General features: G+C 44.9%; 1 protein-coding gene across 2 annotated transcripts in view; it reads right to left on the bottom strand.

Annotated features, from left to right (window-relative positions):
• Positions 1 to 14,275, bottom strand: part of LOC117529978 (WD repeat-containing protein 7) — a 128,460-nt gene that overhangs the window by 86,777 nt on the left and 27,408 nt on the right. For both annotated transcript variants that reach the window (XM_034192894.1, XM_034192895.1), the window contains exons 13-18: positions 13,949 to 14,169; positions 13,159 to 13,354; positions 12,077 to 12,291; positions 5,866 to 6,099; positions 4,993 to 5,286; positions 594 to 790 (exon numbers count right to left, since the gene is read on the bottom strand). In XM_034192894.1, coding sequence (XP_034048785.1) covers positions 594 to 790; positions 4,993 to 5,286; positions 5,866 to 6,099; positions 12,077 to 12,291; positions 13,159 to 13,354; positions 13,949 to 14,169 — 1,357 coding nt within the window. The remainder of the gene's footprint in view (positions 1 to 593; positions 791 to 4,992; positions 5,287 to 5,865; positions 6,100 to 12,076; positions 12,292 to 13,158; positions 13,355 to 13,948; positions 14,170 to 14,275) is intronic.

Genomic DNA, 14,275 nt, shown 5'->3' with positions numbered 1-14,275 from the left:
TGGTTGCTGCAGACTCGGTGGGTTGATGTCAGCTTGAACTTACTAAACGTCTATAATTTCCAGCCCTTCCAATATTGTGAATCCATAAATTTCTAAGCATTGCATTCTTAGGAAAATCAACGAAGTTCCCACGTTCATTCCCAAGATGGTTACTGAAGCATCCATGGACACAACAAGTAATCCCGGCAATCTGAACCTTTTGTTTAGTTTTTGAGTGTGTCTATGCGTATGCAGCAGGCACACATTTCCCACAATCCCCTGCGCTACCAAAATCTAACAGCGAGTACGCAATCCCCTATATGTCATCACAAAGATAATTCTCAGAAATGTGACTTCCATTTCAGGGTGTCTGCTGATGTCATTAAAACTCAAATTTAAAACCCCTCCTCCACTGATTTAGCTAGAAGGGCATTCAAAGCACACATGGCCAAAACAGTTATTACCTCTGCTAGCTGACAGACTGCCCTCATATAATTAACATTTTAGTCACTTTAAATTTATTTTGTGTGTTTTCAATTTGTCTGTTTCCATTTGTTCTATTCAGAAAAATGAATTAATGTAATGAAACCATTCATGTTTATTTGTTTGTTTACCTGACTGGTGCCTTCTTCATGTGCTCTCCGACAAAGGTGGCATTGGTCATACCCATCAGCGTGTTGGCCAGCGAGATGACAGACAACAGGTGCTGCGTGGTGACGGCCCTCGACACGCCATACGTCCCCTTCCCCACGATGTCTGACAGCGTCAGCTTACGACCCGTTGCCAGGGACAACTGTCGGAGCAGAGACTCCTAGGGATCAAAGACAAAAGAAAACTGGTATTAAAGTGGTCTGTATCAACAGGCTGACCCAATTTTGAGGGGTAGATAAACTGGATCGACCGCAACAAACATACTGCTGCAGATTTTCAAATATCCTGCGAAAAGCATTTTTCTGGTGTTTGTTAGTTTTACTGAAACACAGTGAGATTTGCAGCACAAATAAACTCAATTGATAAACATGTAGTCTCTGATGTGATTAGTGTTGAGAGAAAAAACATCCTGAAGTCAGAATGGTTTAAGTAGAAGGGTAGTCAGGGGGCACACGCCTCCACCAAGGTCAACACCTTCATTACTTGTACAAGTAATGAAGCCATCTGTTGGCTGGTACATACCAACCAACAGGTGGCTCCCAGAGCTTTCCTGTTATTTAGACTGACTAATTCATTCTGACTCATTTCTTCATAGCTCTGTTTTCAAACATAATGTACTGCATCTTAATTTCTGTGTAGAAGCCATCTTTAAAAACAAATTTTTTTAAATTTAACAATCATTAGTCATTAGAGCTGTCGACCGATCACCACCTGGTGGTGAGTTGGATTCGCTGGGAGGGGAGGAAGCCGGTCAGACCTGGCAGGCCCAAATGTATCGTGAGGGTCTGCTGGGAACGACTGGCGGAACAGGGAGGTCTTCAACTCCCACCTCCAGGAGAGCTTCTCCCAGATCCCGGGGGAGGCTGGAGACATGGAGTCCGAGTGGACCATGTTCTCCACCTCCATTGTTGATGCGGCCGCTCGTAGCTGTGGTCGCAAGGTCTCTGGTGCCTGTCGCGGCAGCAATCCCCGAACCCGGTGGTGGACACCGGACGTAAGGGATGCCGTCAAGCTGAAGAAGGAGTCCTACTTATCTTTGTTGGTAGGTGGGACCCCAGAGGCAGCTGACAGGTACCGGCAGGTGAAGCGTGCTGCAGCCCGTGCGGTCGCAGAGGCAAAAACTCGGGTCTGGGAGGAGTTGGGGAGGCTATGGAGGAGGACTATAGGTCAGCCTTGAAGAGATTCTGGCAAACCGTCTGAAGCCTCAGGAGGCGGAAGCAGCTCTCCACCGGCACTGTTTACGGTGCGGGTGGGAAGCTGTTGACCCTGACTGGGGATGTTATTGGGCGGTGGAAGGAGTACTTCGAGGATCTCCTCAATCCCATCGTCACGTCTTCCAAAGAGGAAGCAGAGACTGGGGACCCAGAGGCGGACTCATCCATTACCCAGGCAGAAGTCACCAAGGTGGTTAGAAAGCTCCTCTGTGGCAAGGCTCCTGGGGTGGATGAAATCTGTCCTGAGTACCTTAAGTCTCTGGATGTTGTGGGACTGTCTTGGCTGACACGCTCTGCAACATCGCATGGCGATCGGGGACAGTGCCTCTGGATTGGCAGACCGGGGTGGTGGTCCCTCTGTTTAAGAAGGGGGACCGGAGGGTGTGTTCCAACTATAGGGGGATCACACTCCTCAGCCTCCCCGGTAAGGTCTATTCCAGAGTACTGGAGAGGAGAATTTGACCGATGGTAGAACCTCGGATTCAGGAGGAGCAGTGTGGTTTTCGTCCTGGTCGCAGCACACTGGACCAGCTCTACACGCTCCATCGGGTGCTCGTGGGTTTTTTGCTAAGGGCTATCCGGTCCCTGTACGTCTGCAGCAGGAGCTTGGTTCGCATTGCCGGTAGTAAGTCAAACCTGTTTACAGTGCATGTTGGCCTCCGCCAGGGCTGCCCTTTGTCACCGGTTCTGTTCATTATTTTTATGGACAGAATTTCTAGGCGCAGCCAGGGTGTAGAGGGGGTCTGGTTTGGGAACCACAGAATTTCGTCTCTGCTGTTTGCGGACGATGTGGTTCTGTTGGCTTCGTCAAATCAGGACCTTCAGCGTGCACTGGGGCGGTTTGCAGCTGAGTGTGAGGCGTCCGGGATGAAAATCAGCACCTCCAAATCTGAGGCCATGGTTCTCGACTGGAAAAAGGTGCTTTGCCCTCTTCAGGTCGGTGGAGTGTCTTTGCCTCAAGTGGAGTTTAAGTATCTCGGGGTCTTGTTCACGAGTGAGGGACGGATGGAGCGTGAGATTGATAGACGGATCGGTGCAGCATCTGCAGTGATGCAGTCACTGTATCGGACCGTCGTGGTGAAGAGAGAGCTGAGTAGCGGGGTAGAGCTCTCGATTTACCGATCGATCTACGTTACGATCCTCACCTATGGTCATGAGATTTGGCTCATGACCGAAAGAACGAGATTGCGGGTACAAGCAGCCGAGATGAGTTTCCCTCGCAGGGTGGCTGGGCGCTCCGTTAGAGATAGGGTGAGGAGCTCGGTCACTCGGGAGGAGCTCGGAGTCGAGCCGCTGCTCCTTCACGTCGAAAGGAGTCAGTGGAGGTGGCTCGGGCATCTTTTCCGGATGCCCCCTGGACGCCTTGCTGGAGAGGTGTTCCGGGCACTTCCCATTGGGAGGAGGCCCCGGGGAAGACCCAGGAGATGCTGGAAGGATTACATCTCTCGGCTGGCTTGGGAACGCCTTGGGGTTCCCCCGGAGAAGCTGGGGGAGGTGTGTGTGGATCGGGAGGTCTGGGCGGCTTTGCTTGAGCTGCTGCCCCCGCGACCCGACTCCAGATAAAGCGGAAGAAAATGGATGGATAAAACCTTATTTTGAAATGCGCTATTTGAGATTTTACCGTGCGTCCAGAAAGTATTCACAGCGCTTCACTTTTCCCACATTTTATGTTACAGCCTTATTCCAAAATGGATTAAATTCATTTTTTCCTCAAAATTCAACACACAATACCCCATAATGACAACGTGAAAAAAAGTCGTTTTTTATTTTTGCAAATTGATTAAAAATAAACAACTAAGAAGTCACATGTACATAAGTATTCACACCCTTTGATCAATACTTTGTTGATGCAACTTTGGGAACAATTACAGCCTCATGTCCTCTTGAATATGATGTCACAAGGTTGGTGCACCTATCTTTGGGCAGTTTTGCCCATTCCTCTTTGCAGCACCTCTCAAGCGCCATCAAGCTGGATGGCGAGCATCAATGCACAGCCATTTTCAGATCTCTCCAGAGATGTTCAATCAGATTCAGGTCTGGGCTCTGGCTGGGCCACTCAAGGACATTCACAGAGTTGTCCTGAAGTCACTCCTTTGATATCTTGGCTGTGTGCTTAGGGTTATTCTCCTGGTGAAAAACATCCCCACATGATGCTGCCACCACGCTTCACTGTAGGGATAGTACCTGGTACCTGACATTCATGCCAAAGAGTTCAATGTTTGTCTCATCAGACCAGAGAATTTTGTTTCTCATGGTCTAAGAGTCCTTCAGGTGCCTTTTGGCAAACTCCAGGTGAGCTCCCACGTGCCTTTTACTAAGGAGTGCCTTCCGTCTGGTCACTCTACCATACAGACCTGATTGGTGGATTGCTGCAGAGATGATTATCCTTCTGGAAGGTTCTCCTCTCTCAACAGAGGAATGCTGGCACTCTGACAGCGTGACCATCGGGTTCTTGGTCACCTCCCTGACTAAGGCCTTTCTCCCCCAATCGCTCAGTTTAGACAGGTGACCAGCTCTAGGAAGAGTTCTGCTGCATACGAACGTCTTCCATTTGTGGTCGACGGAGGCCACTGTGCTCATTGGGACCTTAAAAGCAGTAGAAATGTTTCTGTACCCTTGCCCAGATCTAATCCCGTCTCAGAGGTCTACAGACAATTCCTCAGACTTCATGCTTTGTTTGTACTCTAACACATACTGTCAACTGTGGGACCTTACATGTAGGCAGGTGTGTGCCTTTCCAAATCATGTCCAATCATATAAATTTATCCCAGGTGGACTCCAATTAAGCTGTAGAAACATCTCATGGATGATCAATGGAAACAGGACGCACCTGAGCTCAATTTTGAGCTTCATAGCAAAGGCTGTGAATACTTAAGTACATGTGATTTCTTAGTTTTTTATTTTTCATAGATTTGCAAAAATTGAAGAAAAAAACTTTCACATTGTCATTATGGGGTATTGTGTGTTGAATTCTTAACAAAAAAATTAATTTAATCCATTCTGGAATAAGGCTGTAACATAACAAAATGTGGGAAAAGTGAAGTGCTGTGAATGCTTTCACGACACAATGTATTTATGGCTAAACAGGCACTCTTGGAAATGAGACATCAGCAGCTGTTCAATGAATCACACAGCAACAAACACGCACCTTGAAGGTGGGCAACATGAGGGACATGTGACCACCTCTGGAGATAAGACCAAAGGAGATTGGGCAGTGTGGTCTGAGCATTCCCAGTCGGTCCAGGCAGATGGAGTCCAGCTGCTGGTTCAGGCCCCACGCATGCAGGCAGGACATGAAAAGTTTGGCAGTGTCCATTGTCAGGTTGTACTCCAGCAGACTCAAAGACTTTGACTTCTCCTCACACCTCCTTATCTCCTCTTCTTCCTCCTCGTCTTCATCTAGAAGGTGCTCCTTAATGGTCTCCTTCATTGTTTCCTTCACCTAAGACCATTTCAAACATGAAAAAAGGCTTCACTCATTTCAATTCTGTTTAAATTAATTCTATAATATAAAGTATTTACCATTAGAGGCCCTCACGTGCCCATGGTGTTAGGCCAAACATCAAACAGGCCCATAAAAAGCTTCAAACAAAGTCAAAACACAAATGAAACCCTAACCCTAAAAATGGTCTGAGGATGATTAGATCCCACTCAAAAGAACCAGAGAACTACTGAACCAAAGGACTGCAGAGTCTGTCACCAAACTGACCCAGCTACTTTTTTAAACTCTACTCCAACTCAACCTGAGGATTTTCAGATCCAAACCACAAGAACTCTACAGAATATTGCACCAGACCCAAAATGGAACATTGTTCCCAAATCAAAATGGAGCAATGGATTACTGGGCTAAGCCTTAAAAGGGTTAAAAATCAGATCCCACCCAACACATGCAAAATAGGACCAAGGAATAATTAGAACTGATCCAAATGTGACAATCTGTCCCAGAGAAGCGCAGTGTGAGATACTGAAATTCAAAAAACTGGACCAAAGCGCTGTTTTACCATTTTGTAATTGCGCTCACCTGTTTGAAGATCTTGTTGGCGAGAAACGACGAGCTTTTATCGGCCCCCGCCTGGCTCTTCTGCAGCGTCTCAGGAGACACCAACATAGGGTTGGGCCGCTGAGCTTCCTCAGTCAGCAGCTGGATGATCACCGCCTCCACATCGAAGAACAGTACGTGCATGTCAGGGTCAGTCAGGTTGGTCTTTATTGCCTGGACCACGAGGGCATTATGGGAGTACTTTGGTAGGTTTCCCTGAAGACAGGAGAACAAATTTTACTATCGCAGCCCCCCAAAAATAGGATTTGCCTCCATGTCATCAGTAATGCTACTGATTCTAATGAATGAATATTGTTTCTGTTACAGCACTGAGCTAGTCTTTAATATTTTTCAACCCACCGCCAGACCTAGTCCTCCCATAACCTAAGATCTCTACCTATGTACGTCGACTGACGTGGAAGTAAACTATTCTCTGCCTACGAGATGTGGGCCTCACCTAACTGTTGGTGGGGGAGGTGTGGACATGTGGCTGACCCACGGCTTGCTCCGTTTGGCATGTTCCGCAAACAGCTCAATCCCTAAGCCCAGACACACACAGTGGCTTCTGTCCAGAAGGCAGCTCACGCTTCAGTCAGTTCAGGTTTTTTGTTAAAAGGTGGAAACACCCATACAGTCCACCATGGAGTGTACACAAAGACCGTCTCTTTCTGTAAAATGCATAGTAACAGCAGCATTCTTGGTGTTCCTCGCAGTCTCGTCACAGCGACGCCACGGAAACCACACTCTCTCACTCTTCACACACGCATGATTGGGTATAAGTTAGTGAATCAGCCTGCCACACTCCCTATCAGGTGTCAATCAGTGTTAGATCCTGCTTTAACCCTGCCTACTCCTACACAGAAAACACATACATGCATCAAATTTACATATATGCAACAAATTTAACTTGTGCATCTTCTTACAAACTGTAGTTTGTATTTTCCCGCAGAGTACCCAAGACTAAGTCTGGTGAGACTTCGAAATCCATTTGCTTTATAGGAGCCGCTACTCAATCTGACTGGAAGATTTGTAGACATGGACAAAAATGGAGAACAAAGTTCCTCTGTGGGGCGGCATGGTGGATTAGTGGTTAGCACTGTTGCCTCACAGCGAGAAGGTTGTGGGTTCAATTCCCGTGGCCTTTCTGTGTGGAGTTTGCATGTTCTCCCTGTGTTTGCGTGGGTTTCCTCCGGGTGCTCCAATTTCCTTCCACTTCCAAAGACATGTGGGTTAGGTGGAATGGAATCTTTAAATTGTCCTTAGGTGTGTGTGTGGGTGTATCTGTGTTTGTCTGTCTGTTTGTGGCCCTGCGACAGACTGGCGTCCTGTCCTGGGTGTACCCCGCCTCGCGCCCTATGACTGCTGGGATAGGCTCCAGCCCCCCGCGACCCTTAATTGGACTAAGCGGTAGAAGATGAGTGAGTAAGTGAGTTCCTCTGTGACCAGATCCTGAAATCTGCTAGGGAATGCACTAGATCTGCAATGTCCGCAGAATCAATGGATACTCTGATCGCACCATTTTACAAGCTGAGTGAGGAATCAGAGTGTCAGGGTTTGTAATTGTCCTAGATCCAGACTAATTTCAGTGACTTCCTGGACTCATGCATTGTAAGTGTATCTGTATGTGGTAAAAGTGTTGAACTTGTAGAGACATTCACTGATCTCACCAGTGACATTCATGTCTCTGGATCCTCAACCTTTGAGATCCAGGTGAAAGATCAGAGGCATTTCTGTGATGCTGAAATCTTTGCAGGAGAACAAAGATCCAAGTCTATATGGTCCTGGTGCTTCCTGACTTACTGTGTGGTTGTGAGACTTGGAGGATAACCAGTGACCTAAGATGATGACTGGATGTCTTTGGTACTAGGTGTCTGTGGAGGATCCTTGGGTCCCGTTGGAATGAGTGTGTCAAATGAACCGTTGAGACTCAGATGAGCAGGATCACTGACACTGTGAGGGAACATCATCTACAACATTTACAATTTATTCTTGGTAAACTGCATCAACGATGAAAAATATTTTGATGATTGTCTAATCATTCCAGCTGTAGAAACAATTTTCAACAAACCAGGAAAAGGACAGGTTTGGAATAAATATAAAATCTGAACGCAGATTCACATGTTGCTGCAGTGCAATGAAATTTTACATCAATCCATCCATTTTCTATACCCACATACTCAAATTAAGGGCACGGTGGGGTGGAGCCTATCAGTTATAGGGCAGGAGGTGTGGTACCCCCTGGACAGGACGCCAGTCTATCGCAGGGCTAAATATAGACAAACAAACTGATTCACACTTACATGTACAGCTATGGTCAATTTAACGTTCCCAATTCACCTAACCTGCATGTCTTTGGAAGTGGGAGGAAGCCGGAGCACCCAGAGGAAATCAACGCAAGCAGGGAAAACATGCAAACTCCACACAGAAAGGCACAGCTGGGAAACAATCCACAATCTTCTTGCTTCTCAGGCAGCTGTGCTAACCTACTAATCCACCTTGCCACCAGAAATTTTACATGATTTTTTAATCTTTAAATTCAAGGCATTTATTCCTCATGTGCATAAAGTGCCTTTTAGGGGGTTTTGTTGTCAACAACAACAACAAAAAAAAACTCACAAGCCTCAAACATTTTCCAAGTAAATAAACACTACCATCTACAGGCAAACTGTGACATTACACACTGCACTGTTCATAAAACATGATTGGGTGCGCAATCAAGGATATAGACATAGATCAATCCACAAAGTGATTAACAGAAAACTACAGGGTGGGACAATAAAATGTTACCACTTTTTTTTTTAATTCATACAATTAGAGCGTGTACTACAACAACCCACAGACCATTGAGGCCCTGAAGACCAACATCTGTCAGGAAATTCAGAGAATCCCTCTTGAGATGTGTGGCAATGTCATCACAAACTTCAATGGACTTAGAAAAAGGTTATGATAGGGTGCCAAGAGAAGAGTTGTGGTATTGTATGAGGAAGTCTGGAGTGGCAGAGAAGTATGTTAGGGTAGTACAGGACATGTACAAGAATAGTGTGACAGCGGTGAGATGCGCAGTCAGAATGACAGACTCATTCAAGGTGGAGGTGGGATTACACCAAGGATCAGCTCTGAGTCCTTTCTTATTTGCAATGGTGATGGACAAGTTGACGGATGAGATCAGACAGGAGTCCCCATGGACTATGGTGTTTGCAGATGACATTGTGATCTGTAGTGAGAGTAGAGAGCAAGTTGAGTCTAGTCTGGAGAGGTGGAGATATGCTTTGGAGAGAAGGGGAATGAAAGTCAGTAGAAGCAAGACTGAGTACATGTCTGTGAATGGGAGGGAGCCCAGTGGAATAGTGCAGTTACAAGGAGTAGAAGTGGTGAAAGTAGATGAGTTTAAATATTTGGGGTCAACTGTTCAAAGTAATGGAGAGTGTGGTAAAGAGGTGAAGAAGAGAGTGCAAGCAGGGTGGAGTGGGTGGAGAAAGGTGGCAGGAGTGATTTGTGACCAAAGAATATCAGCAAGAGTGAAGGGGAAAGTTTACAAGACAGTAGTGAGACCAGCTATGTTTTATGGTTTAGAGACGGTGGCACTAACAAAAAGGCAGGAGGCAGAGCTGGAGGTGTTGAAATTCATTAGGAATGAACATATCAGAGGGACAGCTCAGGTGGGACGGTTTGGAGACAAAGTCAGAGAGGTGAGATTGAGATGGTTTGGACATGTGCAGAGGAGGGACCCAGGGTATATAGGGAGAAGGATGCTGAGGATGGATTCACCAGGCAGGAGGAGAAGAGGGAGGCCAAAGAGGAGGTTCATGGATATGCTGAGGGAGGACATGCAGGTGGTTGGTGTGACAGAGGAAGATACAGAGGACAGGGTGAGATGGAAACAATTGATCTGCTGTGGCGACCCCTAATGGGAACAGCCGAAAGACAAAGAAGTAGTTGTTCACAAAGTGGTGATCCTCACCCCATCTTTGCTTGTGAACGGCTGAGACTTTTGCGGATACTCCTTTTATACCCAATCATGAATAGGGATGGGTATCAATATCAACATCATTATAGATTCTGCTTATCAATCCAATTCCTTATCGATACCTCTTGTGAATTTTTTGTGTACTAAAAGTAGGCTTTACAGGTTTTCTATGTCAGCGGGTCAAAGAGCTTTTTCTTATCGTGCACCCGCTCTGTGGAATGGTCTTCCTGCGACCGTGAGGCAGTTGGAGTCCGACAAGACTTAAAGCCTATTTTATTATCTTTCTTATGAATACTTTATATTTTTATCTGTTTTACTCTTTTACTTCTGTTTTTAATTATGTATTTGAATTTTTTCATTTTATTTATTTATTTAAATTTTTTATGTTGAACTGTTCTGTGTGAGGAAAAGATGCCCGAGCCACCTCAACTGACTCCTTTCAACAGCTTGGGAACGCCTTGGGGTTCCCCCGGAGGAGCTGGGGGGAGGTATGTGTGGATCGGGAGGTCTGGGCGGCTTTGCCTGAGCTGCTGCCCCCGCGACCCGACTCCAGATGAAGCAGAAGAAAATGGATGGATGGACGGATGTTCTGTGTGAGGCGCCTTGAGACGGCTTTTGTTGTGATTTGGTGCTTTATAAGCTGATTAAATTGAAACTGAACAACATTTTATTGAGTCTTAAAGTAAATTAAGATTAAAATTGGTTACTGGATCCTTAAACTCTGGACATAATAAACTCTACATGGTGGATCCGTGATCTCTGGATATAAATAGAAATAAAAAAAAATCTGTAGTTTTTGTCAAATCATTTCCTTTCAGACATTATTGGCATGAATGTCTTTCCATACATCTGAGCTGAGCTCTTGCAGCTGGCTGTGCTGCGCATCAGGATGTAATTCATAAAGAAAGAAGGACGTCTCATTTTGAGAGGAAAAAACATTTTAGTCGATTGTCATTTATTGTCTGTATTACAATGTTTGGAAAGAGGTGTCATTTTATTTAAAGCGGCAATTCGTTTGAAGTTATTCATTCCGACCGGACTCTGTCTCGGCAGAGAGCCGCGCAGCCAACGGAACGGAGGACAATTCTCATTTCTTGACTGCAACAAGACAAGAGTCCCAGTTAGTGACTTTAATACACACAAATTTGACTCTCAATATTTTAATGGCTTTGAGAGGGGTTAAGAAGCGGACTTGCCGTTTCTGAAGAGCAACGAATCAAAGAACCAATGAGCTAGCGGATCGAAGCATTGTTTCATTGGTTCACGCTTCAAAGTGGAGTCGCGCTGCAGAAACGGCTGATTACAGAGCAACTACAGGGTCTGTAATCAACGTAGAAAAATGAACATTTTCCCAACAAATGCACTCAAAAACAACGGCCGCTCTGAAGGACTGATAAGGAAATCGTTAAGCACAAAGGCTAATGATCGTTGGATTGAATCATTTCTTAACGATAAACAAAAATAACCGGTTCTCGATACACTCACAATTAGTGTCCTCAGTTCCCAAATGCTTATTGAGTGTTGTTAGAAGGAAAGGTGATGTAACACAGTGGTAAACATACCACTGTCCCAGATTTTTTGAAATGTGTTGCAGTCATCCATTTCAAAATGCCAAATATTTATACAAAACAATAAAGTTTATCAGTTTGAACATTAGATATCTTGTCTTTGTGGTGCATTCAATTTTGAAGAGGATTTGTAAATCATTGTATTCTGCTTTTATTTACATTTTACACAATGTCCCAACTTCACTAGAATTGGGGTTGTATAAGAAAAATCATAGTGAAAGTAAAAATAAAAGAATTTCCAGTTCTCTGTTCTCTATTGAATCAGTAAAATACTTTGGATCTTACAGGGTCATATAAAGATCTATGAATAACTTAAAAACTTTAGAATGTTTCCCTTTATCTCCTCCTCCACTTTTGACATGATGAGATAGGTCCTTTCAGCTCTTAATAATCATATCCAAGTTCTCACATTAGGACATCATAAAGACCTCATGGGGTGGGAGTGCTCCTCTGATGGTTGGTGGAGGAACATTTACTCTGCTGAGGTATGCACTCAGAGTGCACGCCTCGTTCTGACTTATGTTCACGCTGACACTACAGAGGTAAACAGTTTGCACATGGGGATCTCTGCTTTTGTCTTTAGTTGCTGACAGATCAGCCGATAGAAGAACAATCCAGACAGCACACAGTACTAAGACATGCTGCTCGGCAGCTGTACCTTGTCGGCGTTGTCTGCAGCCAGCAGGTTGGTGGCCAGTGTCTGCAGTTTATGCTGAGCCATGTTTTTCAGCGCCGCCAGGCTGCGGCGAGTCATCGCCTGCTTCAGGTTCACTGCTGACTGGCTCAGAGCATACACGGGGGCTGGCGCCAACTCATCACAAGCGTTCAAGATCTCAACAGCAGTTATACCCATCACACAGCGGTCCAAGGCTCCTGCACAGATTTTCATGTTTACATATTAATATCAGAGGTCAAAAACAGAAAACGTATTCCAAATCCTTAACAACATTCCGGATTCCAGAGTTACTGATTTAACACCAAACTAAAATTTGTTCATATGATGCAGCTTTAAATAACTGTACTATGAATCCTGTGACTGGATATGGATCAAAATTTGAGTGTATTGTTTTCCATCACAAACTATCAATCTCTGTCCTTACTGTTTTTATAATGCAGCAGATAACAGAATACTTACAGAGGAATTCTTCAAATGGTGATGCAACTACCAAATTCGGAACAAATACTCCTTAGATATTACTCTTTTGAAAAAAACAGTCTGGCCACTTGAATTTTCAATAGGTGGCCAGATAGGAGTCAATTGAAGAATTACACAGGGGTCAAAATTTAAAAATGCTCCAATCATATTGAAAACTGTACCACATTATTTGTCCGAACATAAAAAGTCCAAAAAGGTATAGTTTGGACTATCTGTGACTTAATGTTATGGAGTTATGTGGTTAAAACAGCAAGAATGGTGACAAAGGTCAATTTCAGTTTGTACAGGGGTCAAAATGAAAGTTTCTTCAATTTTGTTAAAAAGTGATGGAAATTATTGGTTGAATTAATCAGGTTTTCAAAAGGAATGGTTTGCACCATGCGCCATTCCTAGTTATCACGTTACGGGGTAACACGTCACATGTCATAGAATCCAATGGAAGTCAACATTGTTTGACATTTACTTTGGAGACCGAACACAACACAGTCAAAACAATTCCATTTATTAATCCTATTAGTTCAATGTGTTTTTTTCCCAGACCTGCCTAGGGTTCTGTACTGAGGCCACACCTCCATCATTTTCACCTGTATCCATCTGCCAGACGTAGATCGAGCCATCAGAACATCCCACCACCAGGTAGTCGTCAGCTGGACGCCATTTGATGACCTGGATGGGAAAAAGGTGTCGCGATGCCAACATGATACACTTCCTCTCCCTCAGACTGAGCAGGCCAACGGAGTGATCGCTTGCCACGGAGCAGACACAGTGCTGCACACGAGTCTGCACACAACCACCAGAAGGAGGAAATCACAACTCAGCAAGTCAGAAAGCATTCACGATGACATGCCGTATCAACCACAGCATTCTGGTTTGAGAAGAGAAAGCAACTGAAGAAGAGACAAATGGCAGAGCTACTGAAACATCAACCTGTTAAATGACATCAAGAGAAAGTCTGTTGAATGTCACAGCATCAGTGGGCGGGACTATGTTCTGCTTGTTCCTGCATTTTTCTCCAATGAGAGAACATGAGAACACACCCATTTAAGCCTTTATCAGCGGTTTACTGAAAACCATAAGATCATCTGTTGATCTCAAACCCAAATGTTATCAGTGCACAGCAAAAACGAATGAACTGGTCTGAATGTTCCAACACCCTTTACTACCTTTTAGTTTGCACTGAGTAGTTTGGTTCCTCAAACCCAGAGGTTGTTGTTTGTTCAGCCAAACTTAAAATAATTTTTCACCATCCGCCCCTGAATTCAGATAATGCACAACACTGTGCAAAAATGTGAGGCACATTTTGTTAAAAAGCAGTGAAGTGAAAAGGAGGAGGTCAAAAATAAAAACTGATGCAGTATTAAAATGAGTATTTACGCTGCAGTTTTCTGGCGGGATGATGAGCTGAGTGATCTCTCCTCCGTGGACACAGAAGATGTGCTTCATTTCTCCAGTGAAAATGTCCCATACGATGACTGAGAAGTCCACGCCTCCAGACACCAGGGAGCGCTGGTCATACCGAGCAGAGATCTGGTACGGGTACAGAACGCAGGTCACCTTGTTACGGTGACCTCTCAGGGTACGATGAGGAGGCCAACCTGCACAACGAGATGGACAGACAATTAGGACGAGCGCAAAATGACTTCTGTTTCCATCCACATTCATTCATTTGGAAGAACAATTTCTCAAAATGTAACCCTCCGA

This window comes from Thalassophryne amazonica, chromosome 17 (genome assembly GCF_902500255.1).
Source record: "Thalassophryne amazonica chromosome 17, fThaAma1.1, whole genome shotgun sequence".
Lineage (NCBI taxonomy): Eukaryota > Metazoa > Chordata > Actinopteri > Batrachoidiformes > Batrachoididae > Thalassophryne > Thalassophryne amazonica.
The sequence above is the reverse complement of the archived record's forward strand: the minus strand, read 5'-3'. Positions and strand labels throughout refer to the sequence as shown.